Source organism: Triturus cristatus, chromosome 3_1 (assembly GCF_964204655.1).
Source record: "Triturus cristatus chromosome 3_1, aTriCri1.1, whole genome shotgun sequence".
In the NCBI taxonomy this organism is placed as follows: domain Eukaryota; kingdom Metazoa; phylum Chordata; class Amphibia; order Caudata; family Salamandridae; genus Triturus; species Triturus cristatus.
The window spans coordinates 733,200,358-733,226,915 of record NC_140583.1 but is presented as its reverse complement, the minus strand read 5'-3'; the positions used below and the strand labels follow the sequence as shown (position 1 = coordinate 733,226,915).

Below are 26,558 nucleotides of genomic sequence, written 5' to 3'. Positions count from 1 at the left end.
ACAGATTTTGTAGTCTATGTAATCACCTACCCTTGTGGCAAGTGGCACATTGGCTCAACCACCTTCCCCGTCAAGAAAAGGATACTAGAGCACTGGCGTGCTATCACTTATAAAGACTTCAGTTATAGCACGGCAAGACACTTCAACCAAGAACATGATGGTGATTGGACAAAAGCCAAATACTTTGCTCTAGACACCATCCCCAAAAATCCAAGAAGTGGGAATAGGATTCTAGCCTTACGCAGAACAGGATCTTGATTCATTTTTCAGGCTGGTAGTGTAGTTCCGTTTGGGATGAACAATGATGAAGAGATGCATGTGCATCTATAATTTGAGTACAACAGAGCCTCCCGTAGTACCTTTGCAGAACTAGAGTTCTGTATCTATTTTAAATTGTATATAGTTATGGTTTTGTTACTCATCCCATCCCTGTTTTATTTTTCTTTCTGTATCCCTTCACAATTATTTAGCATGTTTGCCTGGTGTTGAATTGTATTTAAAAGCGGTGTTTTAACTCAATCGTAATGCTTTCCTTTTATACATATGTAATTTTCTTATATATATATATATACAGGGTTACTAAACAGAATACGTATTAAGTGGGTAACACTGCGATCCATTATGAATATTCTCAACAAATCATTGACTATACATGTGACTAACATATTTATGTTTCTGATTGCTCCCATATAGATTGGATTTTTCGATTGTGTGGGTCACCATTACTACCGTTATGAGCTACGAGCACGGACTTTTAGGTGTTTGTCTCTACAACCATGCTCTCCTTTTCTAGACACACTTTGGGCAACAGGAAAATGTATAGGGTTGTTTCATTTTACATAAGTATTGTCAGTTCTATATCTGGGGTACTATACCCTCTCATGCTGATGAGAGAATTTGGTCTCACTGATATAATTCTGGGTACTATACCCGGTCTTACATCTGAAATTTAATATAAAGTTGCCCTCTATCATTATAGGGTACTCTACCCATGTAAATAAATTGTTATATATACGATATAACTTCATTTACTCCATATGCTGAAGAGAGGATCGTATAACCGAACGATAAAATGTAAGATCAACATAATTGCACGACCTCCTGAAATTGGGACACCGCTCCTTTTGATATTATGCACAAATATGCTAACTCGCTGTCAACATTGAGTGTGTTTCTCTCATATATTTGTATATTCTGTTATGTTTTAACAAACTGAATGCATATTAATATAATTAATACATAGATACAGCATAAAATGTATTTAAGTATGTACGTTTTTGTTGGGCATGATTTGAATCCTAAGTCTTTTCTTTATTTTTATGGAATTGTACAAAAACCCTGAACTTTGAACCAAGGTCCAGTATGGGCCAAGGAGCTGCGTCGCAGAGAGGTGTTCAGAGGCCACGCCCCTTTTTACACCTCCCTACAACGCAGCTCTTTGGCGCTTACTGGAGGTACCTGGAAACTTGCTCTCGGGAGCTGCACAGCACCCGCCCTGCCATAGCAAACAGCAGTGTCCCAGGGACACCGGGACACTGCAGGAGCCGGCCCTGGGGGGGTGACGGTCCCCAGGGCCATGAAGGTCTCCAGGAGGCCCGCCTCCCACCTAGTGCCCAGCCCTGGGGAGGTGGTGGTCCCCGGGGCTCCGTAATGGACCCCCACATTTGCATATTAGTGCACCGGGGAGGTGGCGGTCCCCAGGGCGTTTGGGGGGACTTGAGCCCCCCACACAGGTTTATTATTTCCTTAACAAGCCCCGGGGGTGGCGATCCCCAGGGCAGCGGGGGGGCCGTGTGCTCCCCCACTAATAATTATTAAAAGCCCCGGGGGTGGCGGTCCCCGGGGCTGTGGAGGGGCTGCGTGCCCCCCCCCCCGCAACTCATAAATCAAGCCCCAGGGAGATGGTGGTCCTACGGAACAAAGAACGTAATCCTAACAATATCACCAATTTGCCTATGCTACCTAATATGCCTACAATGTTTACCATCGTGGATGCGAGTTCCATCCTTAATATTCATGAGTTGGAGCACAATATTGATGTAACTAATAATATTGGGGATACCTTATCTAACATTGGTTTTTCTGTCAATTCAACATGTCGAAGTGGCTTGAAAGTCAAATCACGATACAATCCAAAGATGCCCCATGATAATATAGAAGCATATATATATATATATATATATATATATTCACTGAAAAAACCATAGGTTTCACACATGTTATAGTTAGCTGGACATTTTACTGATAAAAAACCAATGAAATTCCCCCGTTATAGTTACTGTAGGCAACTATAACTCACGCGACCGCAATCCTCTGCTGATGCTAATACTGTATTTAGACACTTATTTGCCCATATCTTCTTCCATTAAATTTTAGCTATACATATATTACAAATATTTTTTTTTCATAAAGACACATATGTCATCAGCAGAGGATTACGGTCGCGTGAGTTATAGTTGCCTACAGTAACTATAACGGGGGAATTTCATTGGTTTTTTATCAGTAAAATGTCCAGCTAACTATAACATGTGTGAAACCTATGGTTTTTTCAGTGAATTAGCAAGGTTTTTTAAATGCTATTTCCTAACTATAACGTGTGTGAAACCTATGGTTTTTTCAGTGAATTTGTACGGTTTTTTAAATGCTAAGTTACTTTACGCCATTTGTGGCGTGCGCGCCCACTTAACGCAGTTCGTTCCGTGCACGGTTTTTATCAACTTTAATAAGCCCTGTACATTTGGTGGCCTTCGGCCACCAAAAGCACAGAGGGTGAGGTCAATGTGGATAGTGTTTTTTTCATTTCATGTTGCCAAAATTACGTTTTTTTTCTCTATTAATAAGCCCTGCACATTTGGTGGCCTGCGGCCACCAAAAGCACAGAGGGTGGGGTAAGTGTGGATAGTGTTTTTTTTATTTTTATTTTTTTACCGTAAGCGTACGGTAAGCTTACGGTAAGCGTACGGTAAGCGTACGGTAAGCGTACCCCGCGAAATTGCCGAAAAAAAAATAAAACCGTTTTTGCTCTTGGGGGATGTTTGGGGACTCCCTCAACATGACTATGTGGGAGGGAGTTGTCAAAACAGCCCCGTAACATGTTTTTGGCCATCATGTTTGATAAACAACACTCGGTGCGAGAGACAAAATGGCGGACGCCGCTTCCTGGTTTCGGCCGATTCGAATGTTTACTAAGATCTAAGAGCCAATCAGAATCGCGCTCGCGCACGCCACCGTAAGCTTACGGTAAGCGTACGGTAAGCGTACGGTAAGCGTACCGTAAGCGGGCTCAGATATATATATTGATTTAAAGGCTATTTTCTCAGAATCTACTGAACAGATTTACACCAAACCTACAAAAGGCACTTCCTTGACCTAGGGACTACCTCTCTGCCAAATTTCTAGTAATTCTGTTCAGCCGTTCGGGCTGTAGCTCGTTCTAAAGGTCCTATGGAAAAATGCATGGGAAAAACGCGTTTTGGGACCCCCCTTTTATCTCAGCCCCCGCTTGACGAATCCCCCCGAGACTTTCAGGGTAGGAGCGGAGCGTAGCGCCCCACCTATTTTGAGAAATTCGCGAGGATTCGTCGACCGGCGCCAAAGTTATTCAAAATAGAATGTTGAGGTTTTCCTATGGAAACGTGGTCCTAACTATAACTACCTACTGGCGACCGCCAGTAGGTAATATATATATATATATATATATATATATATATATATATATATGCAGATATCCTATGGAAAATATAAAATCAGGAATATAAATATGTTAAATGAGGACATGAGAAAATCCAACAAAGACATAGCAGATCTGACTCAGGCCCCCAGGCCCACTCTCAGGCAAAGAATGCATTTATGGTGGATGTCACACCCCAAACAGCCTTCCTAAGCTACACCCCTGCTTATGATGTGACAAACTGTGTCTTGGCTGCCCTGATGGGCTGCTCCAGTCCATAATTTGAGCTGATGGTTTTCAGTGCTCGGTACCCACACTTAATTGTCAACACCAGTGCTTGCGAAAGTCTGCCACTAGGTGGCGCTGTCTGGCTCATTTAGAGATAACCACAACAACAGTTAATTAGTAATTCAATATACATTTAAAATGACTATTGCCTGCACCAAGCCATTTTTATAGCTATGGGGACCTGGAATAGTCCAAACTGTCACACTTTTAGGAGTGTGAGGGTTCGTAGTTGTGTTGTTACTATCACTGGCAGCATGGCAGGGGCTATGTGTGGTGCAAGCTGCAGTGGCCTCCTGACAACAGCCCTGGCACTTACTTTTTTTTCAAATTAAGCACTGGGCTGCTCCTTTTGGATCTGGAGTGATTCTACCCAGGAGGTTCAGGCTATACTCCATTAGGCATATTTGATCTCCTATTTCAGTTTTTAATCCAGGAATGACTCTGGCTGTTGATTGTGTGGCAGATTGCCCATCTCAATCGCTGCAACAGTGACTCACTATTACTCTCGATGCAGCACACAGCTGATAAAAGTGCAGGCCAACATACGGCTGCCATACACGAAGAACAAAAGACAGAGGTAACATTGGACAAGACATTCCCTAAGTTTTCCATTTTGGAAGCCCAGTACGAGCTATCTTAAGAAAGTGGAATGCAAAGCAGCCCAGATTCAACCCATCACTTATTGTGCAGTCTGGGGGACTCTCCCTAAGCAGGAGGGGGGGTTCAGACAGGGTCCCAAGCTCTCTGTGCTACAGGACTCACCCTGCACCTCACTGATGGCGCCCACTGAGGCAGACACCAGTCTGGTGTTGATTGAGTTCCTAGTCAGTCAGGACCTGCCCTGCCGCTTCATCATGGACCATCTAATGCGTGGAGGGACAAAGACTGACTGCCTTTTGGATTGTCTCTGTCTGTAATGGCACAGGTGTGCTAAAACGTTGAATTTGGGAGGCAGCCCAGAGTAACTACCACTGGCTGAGATTAATGCAAATATTACACCCAATCATTTTTGTGTTCCCGCAGAAGTCATGTACCCGGAAGTGCACACTTACCTACCAGCTGTCTCATTTCTCTTGCAGGTCTTTTAGGCCCCCCTTATTCCTTAGAGCACACGTCACCTGGGCCCCGCAGACATTCCATACTGTCATGGGGTAGGGACAAGCTTCATCTGTTAGCACCAAGGGGTAAATCAACCATATACTACAAATGTGTGCTTTATGCATCCACTGGGCACATGATGCTCTGGCATTGGTCATGCAGACGTTGGGTACTCACACTCAGCAGGAGGCACTTGTTTTCTTTGATGGCACCCACGCACCCCAGGAAGCCGACAATCATAACGATGGTGCCAGTGGCGATCAGCAGGTTGGCGGCAGACAAGGACGGAAAGGAGGAAGAGAGAGTGGCAAAGTTGCCTTGCGTTACTGCCAGCCAGATGCCCACTCCGAGGATCCCGCAGCCTCCCAGCTGGAGAGAGAAGACAGAAATAAGATGCATGAGCAGACTGCTGAGGCGGCACTGACAGGCAGACTACAGAGGGCACGCTACACTCTGCGTAACCTCCACGCATGCGCCGTGCTTCCAATACCCACTTACTGGCACGAAAAGAGCCCTACGTGACACACATACACAGCTCTAGCATGGCACCTCTATCTTCACCCCTCGCGCGCGAACTTTACCAGAGGACCACGGTTCTTTCTTCCTTTAGGAACAGCGATAGATCTGGGCTGCTCTGTCGATGCATCGCAGCTGTGATCTGCAGTGATACATACTGCTGTTGCGTTATTGCTGTTAATGACACTCTGTCGCATACCAAAGCATCTCTCCCTCTAAATCAGTGTTAGACTCAGAGCTCCTCCAAAGTATCTCGCAATGACCTACCACAGCTGTTCCAGCATTGGCTTCCTCGTGCAGCGCTGCATGAAGGAGCCAGTGCTGTAGGCACACTGCATGCCTGACCACACTGCATAGAGTTTCAGAGGCAAGACCCCGCCGCCTCTGCTTATCTGAAACTCTGCAGAAGTGTCTACAGGCCCAATACCTGTCAGATGCGAGAAACACTGTCAAGCTTTACCATGACATACGAATGGCTCTGCCCAGGGTCAGGTGCGCAATGCCCATGGGGCAAAAAGGGCACCTTATTTATTTCCTCCATCCCTGAGTGATGCTATAATAGCAATAGTTTAACTTATATCTGAAACCCTAAGCCAGCCGTCAATTCAATGCTGAGTTCCTCCAGGTGTCAGGGCATACATCCCGCATTCAGCCAACTCCCCCATTCTCACCGCTTCTCCTTCACTTTCATGTTCACCCGGCACTCACATTAATCACACTTCTCACCATGCACTCATGCCATTCACCCTCCTCCTACTCTGCACTCACACGAGCTCACCGCTTTCCCTGCACACACATGACACTCCACTCACTTGTCACTTTCACTGCTCACCCTACACTCACAGCGATCACACTGTACTCACCCTGTTACCGTGGCCTCTCACCGTTCATCCTCTTCTTATTCTGCGCTCACATGACCACACTACTCACCCTACACTTACAGTGACCACACTGCACTTATGCCCCTTGCCGTTCTCCCTCCACTTAACCCGTGGTCACAAGAGCACACCGCTCAGTATGCACTCACAGTGATCTCACTGCACTCACACCACTCAACATGGTTTTCACCCTGCACTTACATGAGCACACTACTCACCCTGCACTCATGTGACACTTCACTCACCTGTCACTCTCAATGCTCACTCTACAATCTCACTCAAACAAGCACATCCCTCCCCATGCATTCATTCCTCCCAGTCTGCACTTTCACCCTCAACCAAACTCATGTCACATCACTCTTCCTGCATTCACTCCTCTCACCCTATTCTCACACTGTCACATCACTCACTGTTCACTCACGTGGGCACTCCTGTCACTCACACAGCTCACCCTTCACTCACATGGGCACAGCACTCACCCTGCACTCACACCATGCAAACAAGCACACTCACCCTGCACTTCCTGCTCTCACCCTGAACTCACACGGACAAACCTCTCATCCTGCCTGCACACAGGGACAACAGTCTGCCGGAACTCATAGGGACACACCACTCACTCCGCACTAAGTCTTTTCACCACGCACTCACCAGTCACTCTCACAGGTCACCCTTCACTCTTGCTGCTCACCCGGAACCACACCCAGGCACACCACTGACCCTGCATTTACACTGCTCACACCATCCTGCACTCACTCCCCTCACTCTGCACACACTCCTCTGACCCGATACTCACATGTGCCCTCCTCCCACATTGCATTCATGCAGCTCACCCAACACTCACATCGGTACATATCTCGTTCTACACACTCACCACTCATGCTGCACTCGCTCAAACAATGCACCATCACCCAGCACTTACATGAGCACACCTCTTACTCTGCATATATAAAGTTATATAACTCTCATGACTATACACATATTTCTACAAAGGTCACACAGAATATCTGCTCTTTCCGTAGTAGTAGATGCCTACTTAATTCCATCTGCAACATCGGGGCTGGTGCAAGAGGGGAGAGAGGACTGAGAATGTTGGATGGCGTGAGGAGGGAGACTCGGGCTGAAGCTATGGGGCCCGATGATGGATTGAGGATCATGTGACACCGTCAGCCATGCCTGTCTTTCCGTTCACCACAATGCTTCATCCTAGACTTGTAGTTCTGCTTTTACATTGTAAGTTGTGTCTCAAAACCACCCAAAATGCAAATTATTACTGGATAAAATCCATGGTTGTCGAAGACGTCAACCATTTCATAAGAAAATTGGATGCCGTGATATTAAATGTTAGAATGTGGAATAGTTAATTTCCAATACTGTAACTGCTTGATCCACACATGAAACCAAATATAAGCCCCATACAGCTATTTTAAGGAAGTGTACTTTTCCTTCACATCATACTTGTAACAAACATTGACATGGCAATATATTATTATTTTTGAATAGCGAAAAAAGAATATGCTTTTTTTAAGCTTCACTAAAAGAGAACACAGGTACAGCAGAAGCAGCAGGGCAAGCTTCTCTAAAGCAATGCAAGCAGATTGACTAACAGAAGTGTGAGTGGCAGTGTGTCTGAGTGTGAGAGCACAAATGTACGAAAGAGTGCAAGAGATATAGTGACAATGTGTGTGTGAGAGAATGTGTGTGTGTCAGAGAATGTGTGTGTGTCAGTGAATGTGTGTTATGCGTGCAAGTGTGCTGGTGGTCTGGCATACTGGAGGTTATTCTTGCCTTATGGACAGGGCACTAATAGAATACAGAGTTGAGGTTTTACCCATGACAAACTGCAGACCCCAACATGCTTCTATTAAGACACCATCATGGGCTGTAGGGACTCAAATTGTCTAACTGAGAAAGCTGAGTCATATCCAGCGGCAGGGACACAGAACACGTGCCACCACACCTGACCAAAGGCCCTGACATGATGCACGTAGTGTTTTGTATGGGGGCGTGGATCCACAGCAAAATGTTGAAACTGATATTTGACTTTTGTCATAAGATTTCCTGTACTCATTTTATAGGGGGTGTCAATGGCATTATACCAGTGGGAATTTTTAGAGGTACCCATTGCTGTGGCTGAAGTTTCCATGCTAATTTTCTGGCACTGTCATATTGTATTGCTTGGCATAAGGGGCTCACCCATGAAAGAATGCTGACCTTGGTATAATGAAAGTAATTTCTGACTCAAGACACTTGAAATAAATGAGAACTACTCCTAGGAAAGGCCAGGCTTCCCTGGTGCTCCATAAAAGTACAGTAATATTTCATGAATGCCCATATGGATCTGTGGCGTTTTAGCAAATTTGATCCCAAAAGTTTAAACAAATTCTCAGGGGAGAAGAATACTCTCCCTAAATAATCTACAAAAAATTCTGTTAACTTGTTTTGCTTGCCGGAATTTCGGGGAAGCATCACACCCCACTCCTTACATACATCTTTTTCCTCATTTATTTAGCTCTCACCCGATTTCTGGAAATTCTTGTCCTGCCTCATTGCTGGGAGCAGGACTGGCTTTAAAGCAGTGTGACTGGTGCAGCTGCACCTTTCATTGACTTTGGTGGGGGGCGCTGTGTTTAAAAAACACATTTTGGTTTAAAAGCACATGAACTTCCTTGTGCATCAGGTAGATTTTAGGCAACAATAAAAATATCAAGATAACTGATGATTAAAGTTTCTATTAGTGAGAGTTCAGAATTGTGTCTATTTGCAGTTTTGGTTCATCGTAAAGTAGCTCGAAGGGTAAACGTGCCTGCTGCAAAGAATGTGTACCATGCAGATCACAGAACTGAGTGTGAATGAACTATGAATAGCACTATTAAAAGAAATGAAATGTACGTCCGAGAGAGGCTATGGAGAGATGAGGTGCACTGTTGAAGAGCGGTAGTGGGGAGTTCATGGAGGAGTATATAGGGGAGGAGAGCGCTTAAAAAGACAGTCGTAACAGCCGCCACCAGCGCTCGAGCCGGCCCTGGCTTGGAGTCTTAGTCCATTAACGATGTTGTTGCCCATATGCTTTCTGCAAAGGTGGATGCTCCCTCTTTAGCTAGCACAAAAATGCCTATTTTAATGTTTGCAGACGACACGCTCATTTTATCTAAGACCCCAAGCGGTCTGCAGCGTGCTTTGTCCATTTTTGACGAATTTTGTGGGGAGTATGGCTTAGAGGTCAACACGGCTAAAACAAAACTTATGACTTTTAATCCTCATCGTAGTTTTAAATCCAAAATTACTATGAATGGCCGCCCGCTAGAGGTGGTGAATACCTTCACGTACCTAGGACTACACATATCTAGTGAGAATAGATGGCGTCAGCACATAGATATTGCTACACTTAGACATAGGCAATTGTCCGGCGCCATTAGCTTAGAGCATAGAAAATCTTTGACCAAACCAGTAAAACCTGTACTTCAGGTTTATGAAGCGAAGGCTTTAGGCTCTGCACTCTATGGGGCTGAGCTATGGGGCTTCGAGAAGGTGGCTGCACTTCAAACCTCGGAAAATAAATTTTTCCGGGCAATAATCGGTGTCCCTAAAAGTACACCTTTGTTGCCCCTTACATACGATCTGGGTAGAAGAGCAGTCACAGATTTGGTTAGGCTCCGTCCGATTTTGTATTGGCGAAGGCTATGGACGACACCTGTGCTCTCCCATTATGCTGAGGGGTTCCTAGATATTATTAGAATAGATGTATTCCACAAAATTGGGTGGCTTAAATCACTTAAGACAACTTTGACTGAGCTTGGTATGTGCTCGCTTTGGGAAGATCCTGTGGGAGCAACCTTCCCATCCAAAAGCACTCTGAAAGAAACTTATTGGGAGATGGTAGCCTCTCGGTATTGGAGCAGTTCTCGCGCTGGATCTATGGCTGGAGGATTTCTAGAAGCTAAGATGTATCCTTGCCTGGAACCCTATTGGGATATTATAACTAGACCAGGTGATAGAAAGCTTCTTTTTCAATTAAGAGCAGGTGCACTTCCCCTCAGATACCTGGCAGCTAGATGGGAAGGCGGATCCTGTGATAGCTGCCCTGCATGTGGCAACACTAAAGAAACAATTGGCCATTTTCTATTTTCCTGTAAAGTTTATCTGGTCCCAAGACGCATTTGGTTATCTCCGATGTGCAAAAACTTGGGGACTACTAATAGTATTGTCGTTCTGCGTATTATACGCACCAGCACTATGACATGGATTTCAATAGCTACCGCGAAGTATCTTGGATGGGCGTGGTCGATTAGACAGAGACTGCTAGTCACTTGACTATTCTCTGTTATGATACTTTGTCTATATTTTTAATTTGTATTTTTAAAAAAAACAAGAATTTTAAACCAAGATAAAAAATGTTATTATTTTTAACTGTCTATTAGGTATAGTACGTAATTTTCAAATTAGAACTGTCAATCAAGCTAGTAATGGTAAAAAGTATGTTTTGTATTCTCATAACATTTGGTTGTAAATTTAATTCTATTTTAAATAGGGTCATGTTGTATGAATTTTAATTCTCCTTTTTTGTTGCATGTATTCTGCTTTTATGATTGAAATTTCGAATAAAGCATACTTGACTGACTGACTTAGTCAACCCCCGCCCTCCCGAAGTTCGGGGTCTAGTTGCGCTCCTGCCCAGGTCGTCCTTCTTTAGAGCATGGGCTGAAGTGGGTGGGATCTATTGGCAACGAGGTTCCCAATCTTTTTTTTAAGTGTACCAAAACAGTTCACCTGCTGTCATTAAAAAATACAATGTTTCCTGAAAGGTGAATGCAACCCGTGGGTCACCTCTCGGAGTCAAGGGGGGTTCTCCTGTACTGTGAAGCAAGAGGAGGGACAACCAGGTAAAATAGAAATAGTCTTTTCATGGTGCCTACTGTCTGTAAACAAATGTGAAAGTCTGCAACTGGTTAATCTGCAAATTTGGAGGTTGTTTTGGCGCAAGTATAGGCTTTAACTGTTGGAAAAAACGTAATGGCGTCAAGGAACTGTTGTTTTTGAGAGGTACTGTAAGAGTGCTATAAGTTCTAGAAACGTACCAAAGAGGCTTGCACTGGGTAAAGTCTGATTGTGTATTGCTAAAAATATAACTTTTGAAAGAAGTGTAAGCACTTAAACACTAGATCTTCTTGCATATTTTGTGGTAGCCTATCTTATTCTGTGTGCAGCCTATCATGCTGGTATGTAATACTTTTTTTAAACTGTGGCAAAGTGCCTCATAATCAATGCTATGCTTCTTTAAACCATTTTTTCCAATATTAACAGTGCTTTGCGTCCCTGGCCGGGACCTCATAGCACTATAAATACACGTTCTTAGCCCCAAATGCACCAACCAGGATTCAGCTCAGTGACCCACAGACATCTGAAGTGATCGTATTAACCAACAGAGCTTGCTTTCCAGAACAATGCATTTCCCACAGATCAGTCTAACTTTCTTAAATGTTTCATTTAAGATGTTTGCATTACATTTTATAAGCAGTTAGTTGTAAGTTAAAGGCCAACAAATTAGTTACAGAATATTTTGCTCTTTGAAGCCACGTTGATGGCCCTCCCCCACATTTATTAGCCGTTGTGCATAGCATCACAGTTCCCATATTTTTCAAGCACTGATTTAGGAACCACAATGATTTTACCAGTCTCTTTAGACAGAGGATGTGAAATTCAACAAGATTAGAGAACTCAGTAGTAGCTGTATCCAAGTTGAAGGTTTATTCCTGGAAAGAAGTTACAGGTGCAGATACAGGATAAACAGCATAATATGTAGAATCAGTATAGTTAGCCCTACAGGGAGCTGCATCCCTGCTGCTCAGCCTACATGCATAAACTGACAACTACACTCAAACATACACAAAGGGAACATTCCATGACATCACTGAGACTGGCTGAGCAGCAGAGTACAAAACACAGAGAAGGGACTAGAGAGAGAGAAGAGGCAGATACCACAGAGGGCCTATAGGCTGGCCCACACCTGGCAGGGCAGAGCGTAAGGCGACATGTGCTCTGTCGTCTTCTGTCAGGTGTGCGGGTCCGGTCAGCGCTTTTGCCTCCAGGCCTCAGCTGTAGCCACCTCCTATGAGAGTCCTCTGCACACATATCGGACTGGCTTTGTACAGTGGCCTTGAGTGATGCTTTTTGGATAGTAAGCCCTGTCAAAGAGAAGGCCCCTGTTCTGCTCTGCTCAAGTGGAACTTTGATGGAATAGATGGAACTGATCTGGCCAAATAATTATATGACAAGTATAAATGTGTGCCTTTAGGGTTTCCAGCAAAATCTCTGACGAATGTCATGATTACAGACAGTGTCGTATCAACATCAAAACATCTCTCAGAGATACTCGGCCATCACAGACATGTTGCGCCCTTGGTGGGACTCTTCAGTAGGAAGCCCTGCTTCAGTTCAATCTCTAGTGTGGCTGGCACCAAGAAAAGTCAGCCCTGAGAAAAGTAAATAAACGGTCCTTACACGTGCACTGTTATCTGCAGTATGAAAGCACTCTTTCGCACACCCACAATCGGCCATCAGCACTTTATCGAGTATTTACAGCCGAGAATCCAGCAGGCAGAAAGCTGTGAATATGCACATTTTCAACATCTGCTTTTCAACAACTACGGCTGTAGGACTACTGAAGCAATAAATGCAATTATGGAAGCAAAAGATGGAACTGCTGAAGCAGAAACCGAAACTACTGAAGCAAAATAGTGCGCGTAGGAAGCAATCTATTCGGCGCCAACCTCTGTGTTTCAGAACGAGCAGTCTGGGAAGTCCACAGGGAGGCAGTGCAGTCCTCGGAGCCCATATGTTTATATCTGCTGCTGGACTGATTAACATATGTTCCGCACCTCTAGAAGAGTTCTTCTACCTCTCAAACAAGCTTATCATTGCACGGGGGAATGAAAAGAAATGCCATCTCACCACCCATCCTTTCTTTGGCCTCACCCTTGAGAGGTCACTTCCATGAAGGCCTAAGAGGAAAGTAAAACCCATGTGGAACAACAGTCATTAGCTTCTTCCTGTGGTGTGGGGCCAGCAGAGGAAGGTGGCTGCTAAGTGGAGAAATACACATATGCCTGGCACCCATCCAATAATTGGCCTCTCTATGCAATCTGTACATTGAAGTACCCCAGCATTTAAACAAAGTCATTGGTTATCTTCCCCATTCTCTACCATCTTTTTTCAATTGCGATTTTTGTCAGCACCGCAATGTTTTAGAGCTGCTGAAAGCTGCCACCCCATCCCTTCCTCCCCTTTCCATCACCCTCCGCTCCAGAGTAATGCCAGATTCCTTCTGTCTGTGTTGTGTGGGCAGACAGGTGACTATGAGCCCGAGGCCATATTTATTCCCTTCCTCTTGACCCTCCAAGCCTCAAGAGGCCAACCACACCACCTCAAAGATAAACGAGGGCTGAGTCACTGCCTGCCACAGGGCAGCACGCGGGATGGCTTTATTAAAAAATACTACACGGGTCGCTTGATTGTGCTTTATTATTCTCTGTTTCCTGTTATTTCCCCCATGGATATATTAATAAAGAGGTTGCAGGCGAAAGCCAGCAAGCACACAGTGCATCATGGATTCCTTGAAAAGTCACTTTGCTCCAGCCCTGTCTGAAGCTTTCTGGAGGCGGCTGGGGAGGAAGTCAATGCACCATGATTAACAAGCATTGGGGAAGCAAACGTGTCTCGTCTCTGCGACCTTTTAGCTTTGCCAAATGATTTTTGCAATATATTACTGTATATAAATTGCATATTTACATAAGTAAAAACGTTGAATTTGATAACATTTGTAAAATCTCTTTGCTTTAGTGCAATTTTATATTTCAATTGTAATCTAATAAATGTTGGCAGAAATTTGCTCTAAAAGGCAGAGTGATTGGCTTTTCCAGTGCTTGTTTGGTATATGTGCGCTGACTTGCCTTTAGGCGTCCAGGTAAGTTCTGGTGGGGGAGCGTGCTCATGATTGTGCACGGTTGAGAGTTCTGGAGCTGAGGCTGAAGGCAGCACGAGCCGGTGGGCCATAATATTCAGATGACCTGCTCATCCAATCCTAGCCCGTCTCCAACGTACACATAGTGATGATCACATCAGCATCGGTCGGCGCAGGTAAGCGTGGCGGGGCGGATGGGAAGCCGACAGACGACAGAATAGGTATAATTAAATAAATAAATAATGCCTATTCTGTCCTCTATCGACTCCCCCCCGCCGTACCTCGCCCAACCCACCACACTTACCTGTGCCGGCCGCCGCTGGACCACATATGTTCCACGTGTAATAATCGATTCAAATTATTTACAACAAAAACATGGTTGTTACTCATTTGTATGAAATGGCTGACAAGCACTCACAAAGCCGATAGGTCTGGTTCATTTTAGTCATGTTTGTTGTTGTGTGATATATCTGGACGCCGTCGCAGAAAATTCACAAAGAGGCACCTAAATGTTTGTCGGGCAGAATGCTGTGTAACCACAGGATTGTAGTTCACATGTTTTAGGCCACACCCTTAATTACTTAAGCCAAAACCCTTTACAGACCCCTTATTTGCATCTCACTGGTTAACACTGTCCACAGTGGGATTTTTCCTACACTACAGCTAGCACTGTGGTCCACAACAGGATTTTGCCTACAATGCAGCTAACATCTGTCTCATAGTTGAGACCTAAAAATTATGATGCAGTTAAACTGTGGAGTCCTTAGAGTCAAATCTAAAACCTGTGGAGCAAAAAGAAGGAGCAACAGCGCTCATTCTGCAGCATCTCAGGGAAGCAGGAGCACAGCTGGTAAAAATACACCCCAGAGGGAAGGAGTTCAGGGGGAAAAAAGCAGACAACCTGACCTTCTCCTCTGTGACACCCCAGACTATGATTGTAGGCCCGGGGATCTCGGAGACACTGCGAAGAGGGCCTATAGTATTTGTTCCCCAGCGAAGTTGATCCACAGGCCGTGTAGCTCATTTGCTGCTTTGTGAAGCACATACACATATCCTCAGCTTCTCTGGGACTCAAAGAGTGACACATGGGTGGTTGACAGCACTCTGAAGCATAGGTAGGAATTGGGTAAGGGGCCTGAAGCAATGCACTGGTGGAACCATGAAGGCTGGGGTGGGTGGAAGCAAAAATGAGTGTGGGGTGGAAGCAACACAGGGGAGCAGATGGGGGGAAGCAACACAGAGGATATGGGGAGGGAAGAAACTAATGGGGAGAGAAGCAACATGGAGCGGAGCAGAAAAAGTAAACGGATAAGAGAGCAACAGGAGTGGGAAGGGGAGAAGTGCACGGGGAAAAGAGGAAGAAAGTGTGGAGGGGGAAGAGAAACCCACTAAGGAGACAGCTAGAAAACATGTGAACTCTTGTGGAGTACTTAAAAAAAAAAACTAGTGCCTGAAAAATAAGCAATGGAAGGGCACGGGTAAAACATCCGTGCTCCGGGGGGGGGCAAACACAGGAGGAGCAAGGAAAGCACACACAAGCTAAAGAATAGGAAGCAAGCAAATGGGAGTGATAATGAAGCTATCCAATGGTAGGCAATAGTTGAACTCTCAAGTCCTCGGTGAGGTAACCATACATCTTCCAACTGACAGCACGTTATGTTATGTATATTTGTAACACACACATCACCAGGGAGCATATCCTGGCAGCTAGAGAAGGCATGCTGCCCTGGCTGGGGCCTATCAGAAGAGACCCATTTTCAGTGTTTTAAGAAAATCTAGGCACAAAATAGTATCTTTAATGTGAAGGGGGGAGTCATTCTAGGCTTTAGGAGCTATGTAAGCTGTGTGGGACATGGCCGAACAGCACGGCGGCAGAGGTAAGATATCTGGTAGGGATGTGGGTATGCAGGTTGTGCAGTTTGTGCAGTGCTTTATAAGTATCTATGAGTAATTTAAAAAGAGCTTGTCTGTGAATAGGGAGCCAATGAAGGTCTCAGAGGTGTGTGGATAAATGGGTGCGAGGTGGGAGTTTGAGCGTGAGCCTGGCTGCTGAGTTCTGGATACCCTGCAGTCCCATGGTGAGCCGTGTGGTGATGCAGATGTAAAGTGCATTTCCGTAGTCCAGCTTGCTGGTGATTAGGGCTTGGGTGATGGCTCAACGCGCATTGAGTGAAAGCCACCTGAAGATTTTTCTGAGGAGCTTGATGGTGTGAAAACAGGAGATCATTGAGCTAACCTAGGTGGCCATCGAGATTTGATTGTTGATCACAACAGGGTGGGCTGGGGCCCTAATTCTAGGGGCCACCAGGATCAGACTGAAGTGTCTTTACCAAAGAGTACCATTTCCATTTTGTCTGAGATGAGCTTCAAGCAGTTAGTCTTAATGTGACAAGCAACTTTTGGGATGCAGTTGAGGAATTTTGTTTGGGTGCAGGAGATGTTCTTGGAGAGGGTAAGCTGGGTGTTGTCGACATACAAGATGATTTCAAGTCAACAGGCTCAGACAATGCTCATGAGTGGGTGCATGTAAAAATTAAAGAGCAAGCTGTTGAATCTTGGGCCTTGGGGGATGTTGCAGATCAGGTTGTAGGCAGAGGAGGTGCATGGGGCTATGCTGACAGCCTGTGCACGGCCTATGAGGAAGGAGCTGATCAAACAAAATGCAGGTCCATCTATTCTGATCACGTGGAGGCGTTGGAAGAAGATTGATTTGGAGACCGTATCAAAGGAGGCAGAAAGGCCGAGAAGGGTGAGGACTAAGGTCTCGTCCTTGATATGACAAAGTTGTTGGTGGTGGTAATGAGAGTAGTGTTGGTGAGTTAAGATTGGGATGGATCTAGGATGTGGTTGTTGTTGAGGTGGTCGTCAGTTGTTTCTTGAGGAGTTTTTCCACGACTTTCGCCGGCTAGGTGGCAGGGAGCTGGGTCTGTAGTTTGCCAGTGTCTTCGAGTCTGCGGAAGTTTTTTCAGTAGTGGTAGGTTGGTGACATATATCTGAGAAGGTGGCAGTAGTGAGGGAGTCATTGTGTGTCAGACTTAGGGCAGTGCACATGGGTTCCAGTCCTTTCGTGAAGGCAAAGTGTGGGCACGGGTCGGAATAAGCTCTCAAGTGGATAGAGCAAATGGTGTCAGAGCTTTCCAGGGGGATGATGGTTGACTAGCATGTGAGGGCTGTTTCAAGTATGTTTTGCTTATTGTGTTGGAGGGTAATGAGAGTAGAGAGGTACAGTTGTGGTGTAAAGTTGTTATATATGATGCTGATCTTGTTGTTGAAGTAGTGAGCAAGCTGGGAGCAGAGTTCCTGCGAGGGAAAATTGGTTGTGGAGCTGGTGGCAGGGGAAGTGAATTTCTTCACTATGGAGAACATTTCTTTAGAACTTTTGGTACTGTTATTAATTCATTCAGTCACAGCCGAGCGTTTGGTGGATCTGAGTTGCTGGCGGTAGGGTGTACCTTTAGCTATGTCTGTTTTTGCCATTGTGGGTGTATCATCACTGGTGCTCCAGCTGTTTGCATGGTATTTGGTGAATTGTAGTTCATCTGTGTACCAGCTTAATCGTGATTTAGTCCATGAAGTGGTGGTGATTTTGAGCTGGTGAGGGTGTCTGCACAGGCAGTGTTCCAGTTATTGAAGTTGGCGATGAACTGGGAGGGGTCATCTTGGTGGATCGGGTGGTGGGTTTGGAGTTCTGTGGTCTGGATTTCTTTGTAGCTGGAGATCGAGGTGCACGTGGTGGTGTATGTGGGTGCAGTTCCCTATTGGTGGGCTAGGTGTAGGTCAAAACGTATGAGGGAATGATTGGTCAAGGTGAAGGAATTGGGCTTGTCTACCGTGATATCAGAGAATTTGGTGCAGACAGGGTCGAGGATATGTCCATAGGGTTGAATGAGTCTTTCATTCATTAAGTCGGAATATGTTCAAGTTTTCTCAGAGGTTATTGGTGTTCGGTCAGTGTGGTCCTCCAAGTGGAAACTGAGGTCCCTGAAGAGGCAGAAGGAACTGGAGTTGAGTACGAGGGGGGCAATGATGTCCACAATGGGGTTTCGGAAGTCTCCTCTTGGTCCAAGACCCTGTTAGAATTAGGCTTCTCCAAAGGTGGTGTTGCTCAAGATGTGCTCTGAGACTTAAAAAATGAAAACCTTATCAGAATGGCCCATGGGTCTTTCAGCCACCCCCTGTTGTCTTTGTGAGCAATGGGCCTGTTCTAGTTGCAGGGTGAGTAGGGGATTGATGGTCTTGGCCCAGAAGCAAGAAGGCGGGATATCCCACACCATGCTGCACTAATAGCCATGAAGATCTAAACGTTGTTACAGGATCTCTGTTTGAAGAAGGCAGTATTTTACAAATATTGATTTATCACTTGAGGAATTACTCTAGGATTACATACTTTTAAATCGGTGTCCCATTTTGGCTTTAACAAGTATCCCCTTGAGTTTCTGTAGGACAAGCCAGCACAGGAGATAATGCTGTCCACTGCTTCCAAGTATGCCGGGTCAGTACATTTGAACAAAGCCCAGAGCTTCTGATTTTTTGGAGATTTATGATTTGGAGATGCTCACAAATGATCAGGCGTTTGGCCTGATTAATTACCTGTATCGTTTGATAATGCCTGTACACGCTGCACACAGATACAAAACAAATATATATATATGTATTTCCTGTTGCTTTTCACATAAAACAGAATAGGTTGTCAGAGTTTGCAAAAAGCCTCTGATAAGTTGCACCTAGGCTGCTCTTTTGTTCAAAACTGCTTCCAAATATTCAACCTGGTATTGTTTTTTTATATTTTGTGTAGGTGAAGCAACCTTAGTGGAGATCTCCTTGCACTGAACCTGTACTGCAGATCCCCGAGTTTTGCATGCAGGTCACGTTTTATTCTTGAAGGAAGCCTAAATTGTTGATTGACAGCTGTCAATAATAGCTGATGATATTGCTAACAGTATTGACATTCAGTTTGTCCACTGTAGATGGATGAAGTCTATTGATGGAGTCAACAATGGCCAGATTCCTTTAGCACTACTCTTTGTTCCTTTCATGCAGACATGCCTACTGTTCATTAAACTCTCTCTTGAACCTTGAATTGACCGAAGAGATTTGTGGCTCAGAAGCTATTTTCTGCCAATATATCCAGGGTGTGTGTTTGGTTACGGAAGACCTGAAATAACCAGGGTTTTAGACTTTGATTTTACATATATGAAGGTCTAGGCTCCACCTGGGTAAATCACTTTCTGATATGTCACTAAGAGATGCACAGATCTTGTCCTAAAATGTGCATCATTTCAAGTTTATGTAAACCAAAGCACACATTCCGAATAAAATAACAGAGATGGAAATATAGACAGCCACAGGCATTCTACCAGAAATATCACTGTGAGGCAGAAGCAGAGCAGATCGTCCCAGTAACTATCCCCAATTGGCAACAGAAAGTGTAAGATCTTTCGGCTTATGTCTTCACTTACTCTGTCTCTTCAAAAACGTCCCTGCTGGTCACTGATACCTTATGTAATGCCTCACCTCTCACACTGGGGCTTGAGGAGGTACAAGTCTGCGGGTTCTAGACATACAAATGACCAGAGGAAGGAAACACATGTCATCTTTGGTGGCATGACTGCTGGCCAGCAGCTAACCTCAGCTACAGTGAATGGATTATTTCTATTCAAAGTAACACAAAAACAGGTCCCAAGGCATAATGGAATGGAATGAAAAGAGTTTGGTGGTAATAGGGCTTTTCAAGCCATGTACCCGGTCATACAGCTGTAAACAGCAGGGCAAGCACTTGTATCCACACCACTGCGGTAGATTTCTCTTCCATAATGTGCCTAGAAGTGTCCCCCTCCAAGCACACGCAGAGGTCACATTTTTATTCATTTATTTTTATTTGATAAGAGTTTTATATAGTAAGTGATTTGCCCAGAATCACAGGATGTTCAGCGTCATTGCCGAGACTCGAACCCAGTTACCCAGACTCGAGGTCGACCGCCCTAGCCGTTAGGCCAACTCCTCTCCCCACATGCTTGAAGGAATTGCTCAATAAATGTCACCCAATATGTTACCACGTCAGGACTATTGTGGAGGTTTGCCTGAAGCCCACTTGTATTGGAAGCAATGTCTAATACTGTTAACTGCTGTCACAAAAGAGTTAGCCAAGGGGACTGCCTTTCGCAAGCAGTGCTTAATTTGTAATAAAACAATAAGTGCCAAGGAATTCGTCAGGGGCCCACTGCAACTTGCATCACATATTGCCCCTGCTATGCTGCCTATGACAGTAACAACCGGACTACTAACCATCACATCCAACAAGTGTGACGGACGATTTCAGGCCCCCAAAGCTATATGTTTGGCTTGGGTGGCAGGTAATAGTCATTTTTAGTGTATATTGAATTAATAATTAACTGTTCTGGTCATCTCTAAATTACCCAGACAGCTTCCCCTTGTGGCAGACTGTCGCAAGCGCCAGTGCTGACAACTAGGTGCGTGTGCAAAGCACCGGAAACCACTGGTTCAAATTAAGCATGGTCCGCAAGAAGGATTTATTGGTTTTGTGGAACCAAGCTGCAGCGTGATCATGTTTCTATTCACGCCATTGAAAGTCTCTAAAGACAAAGCTGTGACTGCTCCTTTGTTGAAAATCAATTGGGGAAGCCTGGGCTCTTAATGGCACTCGCTCTGGCCTATATTCTGCTTATTACTTGTACGTCAGTCAACTGAGGCTTCGCGGCCTCCATAATGCAGACTTTCTTGTGACCTATATGAACCAGTATGCCATGAAGAGCCCTATCGATATTAACAAGTGTAACATCCATAGGACCGGACTCTACTTGCCAAAAGTGCTAAAGCCACAGGTTGATGCTGTTCAATCAACCACTCCTGCTCCACGCTGCCAGGGAGCTGGCTTCTTTTAGGATCAGCCAGACTCACTCACTATCTGCCTTCTTTGGGAGTGCTTCAGTCTGGCATGCCGGAGAACTCAATCCGGGGCAGTTGTCCATCTTGGTAACATATCGGTCACTGCCAAGCTCCCTTTTCTTTACGCCGGGGTTAAGACGCTTTAAACAAGGCATTTTTTTTTGCCATTCTTTGCCTTGGGGGAATGGGTGGGGCAGGTAAAAGTACAATGGCATCATAAAATGAGACAGACAACCGCGTTACAGCAAAAATCATGGTGCACTTGAGCCTCACTGCCAAGCTGGTTGTCCTGTTGGGTGTGCTACAAAGTCACCATGTATTTAACAGCACTGGATGGAATTCTCTACAACGCACAATAATGTGATTTTATACGTAAATGATGGAGCATTCCGTGACAGGTATGGGTCAGTGCAAGGGTGGCTAGCTAAGGAACTCTGCAGGCCTCTCAGGTACTCCTTTCTCCATTGTCAGTGCATTACAAGGAGTGTGCCACCCTCAGATCTTCCTTCTTTTCCATTTACCAAGTAATTTAAAATTACGTGGCCCCTTGCAACCCAATAAGCACAGGGGGGCAGCATAATTTACCTATCTTTGTTATTTACCCTACAAACATCAGTCTTCTTTTGCTCTCGGATCGAGATATTGCTGCATGTACTTCAAACTCCTAAATGCCACAGTGTAAGTCACTCATATAAGACGCACTCTTTTTCCTTGGAAACCTCCTTAAATATATAGAGTAGGGAAGTTCCACTTCTATGATCGTGTATGGGACTGACAGAGTGACAATGAAATCCATGGGTTCCACTTCAGGCATTGTTCTGATCTCAAATGTGGTATTTTACATAAGAGTAAAATAATCTAGTTTAGGATATTGATACTGTAATCCTAATCTAATTGGAAAGTAATCAACAAGTTCTGGATACAATATTGCATTTTATTCAGTAGTCCTCGCATATTTTCCTGCCCTTTTCCCACCATCCTCCGAGGAATAAATATCTTTGCCTTGAAAGCAGAAAAACAATTGATGAAAAAATACAGGATTTCTGACTGAGCTTTCAGAAGTATCCTGCAATTGCAGACAGTGCTGTGCAAGGTCATTTAAGGTATGGGATCTTTAGTAATACAATAAGGGTTAATTCCTCCATCTTCACTTCTTACCGCGCCCTTCAGCGAAGAGAAAACCTCCTGTGGTTTAAGAGCTACTTCCCCACCCTGATCAATCACCAGAGGATGAAACAGCAATTCAACGTCAAAATGAGCTTCACTCGGGTCAGGGCGTTGTGTGAATCTCATCCAGGCGAGTCCCCACACAAGCTATCTCTGCCCAATGCATCTCTTCCAAGATTCACTCATGCTAGAGCACCCCTTTCTGAAATGATTGTATCCGTATTACATCCAGTCAATTTAAAGCTGAGCATCAACAGGACCTTCAATTACAGGGGGGATGCTGGCTCGGAAGTCCATTGACACGGTCGAGTCCACCCCAGGGGAAGGAGAGACTTCATCGATTACATGTCTGTTGAGGGTGGGCATGAAGGAAAGAGCAGCGTGACTGGCCGCCGCTCATCACTCTCCACGGAAAACATAACATGGAGCTGAGATGAAAACAGGGGAGTCTGAATGTCAGGCTCCTCTCATCATAATCAAACACAAACGGTGAAGGGAGTAACGATTGCAAATTGTCTAACCACTGTGAGTCGTTTAGGGTACAACTCCAACAATTATTATTATTATTAATGTAATTTTATAAGGCGCACAGCTACCCGGAGGTTTCCCAGCGCCATCGGACACACGCAGAATGAGAGAGAAAACATTATTGGTTAAATAACCACGTTTTTAGGCCTTTGCGAAAGTTCTTATAGATGGTTTCATGCCGGAGTGGCGTGGGGAGTGAATTTCATAGTGAAGGAGCCAGGTAAAAAAAAGACCGGCCACCCATACGCGACCGTCTGATCCTCGGGGCTAAAAATTTGGCCTGAGTAGAGGATCGGAGAAGGCGCGTTGGGAGGTAGGGATGGACTAAGGCACTCAAATACTGTAGTGCTGTGCCCATTTTAATTTTATGCATATAACACAGGACCTTGCATTTAATGCGGTTCTCCATCCTAAGCCAGTGGAGGTCGAAGAGAGAGGCACCTGGCAAAGCAGTCTTGCCGCAGAGTTCTGTACTACCTACAATTTTCGAACCACCTCCTTGTTGGCTCAGAAATACAGGACGTTGCCATAGTCCAGCCTAGAAGTAATCAGTACCTGGACCACAGTTCTTTGTGTGGGACTAGGCAACATCCAGAATATTTTTTTGAGCCATTTTAGGAAGGTGAAGCAGATTGAGGCGACCCTAACTGCTTGTTGCCTCATTGATAGCTGGTCATCAATGATTACGCCTAGATTGCGGACCAGTTGCACCGGTTGGGTAAGATCACCCATTTGAGGAGGACAATGTTGGGGGCCCCAAAGATCTTTGTTTTTACAGAGAATTAAAACTCCTGTTTTTCCACCATTGAGTTTTAGAATGTTGGCGTGCATCCAACCAGCTATATTTTGCAGCCCTACCTGAAGAGAAGATACCTTAGATGCCTCAGTGGTGGAGAGAGAGAGAGAAGATTAGCTGGGTATCATCAGCGTACGAATAGATAGATAGCCCAGCCTCTTCCGCTATGGGGTCTAACGTAGATATCAAATAATAATGGGCTGAGGATAGAACCCTGCGGTACTCCGTAAGGAGAAGCGTGGGACTTAGAGCTTGCTGACGGGGAAAAGACCTGAAAAGTCCGGTCGGTCAAAAAATCAGTGAGCCATTTGAGTGCTGTCCCAACAACGCCCACAGATTGTAGAGCTTTAAGTAGGGCGGTATGTGACACAGTGTCAAAGGCAGCACTCACATCAAGCAGTATGAGTGCCACAGTTTCACTCATATCAAGACGTTGACGCAAAGTTTCTGTAACTCCCAAAAGCGTGGTTTCTGTAGAGAACCCAGCTCTAAAACCAGATTGCGATGCATGTAAGATTTTTTGGGAGCCAACAAACTGTGTCAGATGTTGGTTAATATGTTTTTCTAAAATGTTTGAAAAAGCTGGAAGTAAAGAGATCGGGCGGAAATTAGATAGTTCCGTCGGATCAGCATTAGCTTTTTTCAAGAGTGGGAGAACCATGGCATGTTTCCATGCTGATGGAACGGCTGCTTCTTGCAAAGATGCATTAAGCAACTCCATGATGAGTTTGAGTGACGATGGTTCAAATTTTTGAAGAATGGGGATGGGAAGAGGATCTCTGGGTGAGCCAGATTTAAGGCTATTTAAGATGCGGCTGAAGGAGGGGATGTCCAAAGGCAACCAGTTTTTTAGCATATTAGTAGGCACCGTGATCTGATTTGCCCATGGAGCAAAGCAGCCTGATGTGGGGAGAGAGCTCTTTATTTGCTACCCCACATTACATTCAGTTCTGCGTAGATTTTCTCCACTTTGCCAATAAAAAACTTGGCTACGTCCTCGCATTGAGCTTCATTGAGCGGGTGGGGGGGGGGTAGGTTGGCATGCTGTTCCCGAAAGATCTTTGACTAATTTAAACAAGACGTTGGGGCTGTTATATGCCGACGTAATGGTGTTGTTTACTTATTCAGCTTGGGCAGCTTTGCAGAGGGAGTGGTAGTCCCTTTTAGCTAATTTGTATGTACGTCTGGATTCAGGCACATAATCCTTCCTCCAACCTCTTTCCAGTACTTTGCATTTGGTTTTCTCTGTTTTTAACCTTTCCAAGAACCAGGGGGCAGGAGGTTGATGATTTTTCACTTATTTGATGGAAATTGAAAGGCACACATCAATGGATGTCAGAATCCAGGTATGGATGGTGTCCGAGTCTGTTAAGTTGATAGAGGAGATGGCAGGAATGTTATTCGAGAGATGTTAATTAAAAGAATCTATATCTAAATTCTTCCAGTTTCTAGACCCCGACTTGGTAGGTAAGATGGATGCGTTCTCATGCTGCAGATCTAACCTCACCTTGAAACAGACCAAAAAATGATCGGACCAAAGTATAGGGAGTGCTGTCTGGCATGAGATACTAGATAGATTGGAAAAAATGGGGTCTAACAAGTGGCCCGCCCTATGGGTGGGACCTGAATTGCAGAGAAGGGCATTCATAGCTGCCAAATCGGCCATCAGAGAAGTGCTCGTAGTGCATGTAGGGTTGTTGAAATAAATATTTAAATCTTCCAGGATAGTGAAGTTTCCAGCATCTAGCAAAAAAGGGGCTATGAGTTCAGGAAAAGTTGCGGCCCATGACCCTGCTGGCCCCGGCGGGCGGTAAATCAAAATCCCGGAAAGAGTGAACTGGGGGGTGAGGGAGAGTTTGAAAGTGTTGGCCTCGCAGCCCTTAAAGGGTAGGTACTTCCATTTACAAGTGTATGCATTATTGAAAATTAGCGCAATGCCACCTCTGGTTTTGACACCGCAATCCTTTCTGATTATTGTGTAGTTGGGGGGCAGAGCGGACGCAACATCGGGGCTAGAGCTCTCGTGAAGCCATGTTTCCGTAAGGAAGATAGCATCAGTTTGTGTATTCGACATGAGGTCAAAGATGTCATCCTTGTGATTGGGGAGCGACCTACTATATATGTTAAAGAAGGTAAATTCCTTTGGAGAAGCAGCCTTACTCTGAACAAGGAAGGACAGCTGTGTACTGTAGTTTGTGGAAGCAGTGGTATTAGAAGTATGTACCGTGCTGGGTAGTATGGTAACGGCAAAGCCACAGCAGGAGCAGGTGGAATCAAGAGTTACCGGTTGGAAAGTCATACATTCCTGTTGTGGCTTAGGCTGGAGCTCGTGTAGCATTTTAAGAGAATAGGTCCTCTTGTCCCTCGATAAAGGGGTAGGGGTCGTGGCCCCTGGCCCCAGCCAGATGCGGACGGGCACAGACGGGCATGCCTACGGCGTGCCTTTGGCGCACCGCTGGCACGCGTCCGCTGCGCGAAGCATCTGGCATTGATTTATATACTTTTCTGCAGCTGAGTGTAAGTCACCGCCTCCCCCTGCCTCGTGCCCGGAAATGAATATTACCGCTAACTCCCTCCACATCAAGCGGGAAATCCTGTGGTGGACCGGGGAGCAATGCGGATTTGAAAGCGGTCAGAGGCGTGCAGGTAGGAACAGTGATTAAACAGTGGTTAAAAATTATTTAAACGCAAGTTAAAATCCGCTAAGCAAAAAGTCATTAGGTCTCACTTTCAAGCGCACGTCATTTTGTTTGT

General features: G+C 45.1%; 1 protein-coding gene across 5 annotated transcripts in view; it reads right to left on the bottom strand.

Moving 5' to 3' along the window:
• Nucleotides 1-26,558, bottom strand: part of TSPAN4 (tetraspanin 4) — a 2,753,320-nt gene that overhangs the window by 322,423 nt on the left and 2,404,339 nt on the right. For all 5 annotated transcript variants that reach the window (XM_085644888.1, XM_085644889.1, XM_085644887.1 and 2 more), the window contains one exon: nucleotides 5,234-5,425. In XM_085644888.1, the coding sequence (XP_085501014.1) occupies nucleotides 5,234-5,425 (192 nt within the window). The remainder of the gene's footprint in view (nucleotides 1-5,233; nucleotides 5,426-26,558) is intronic.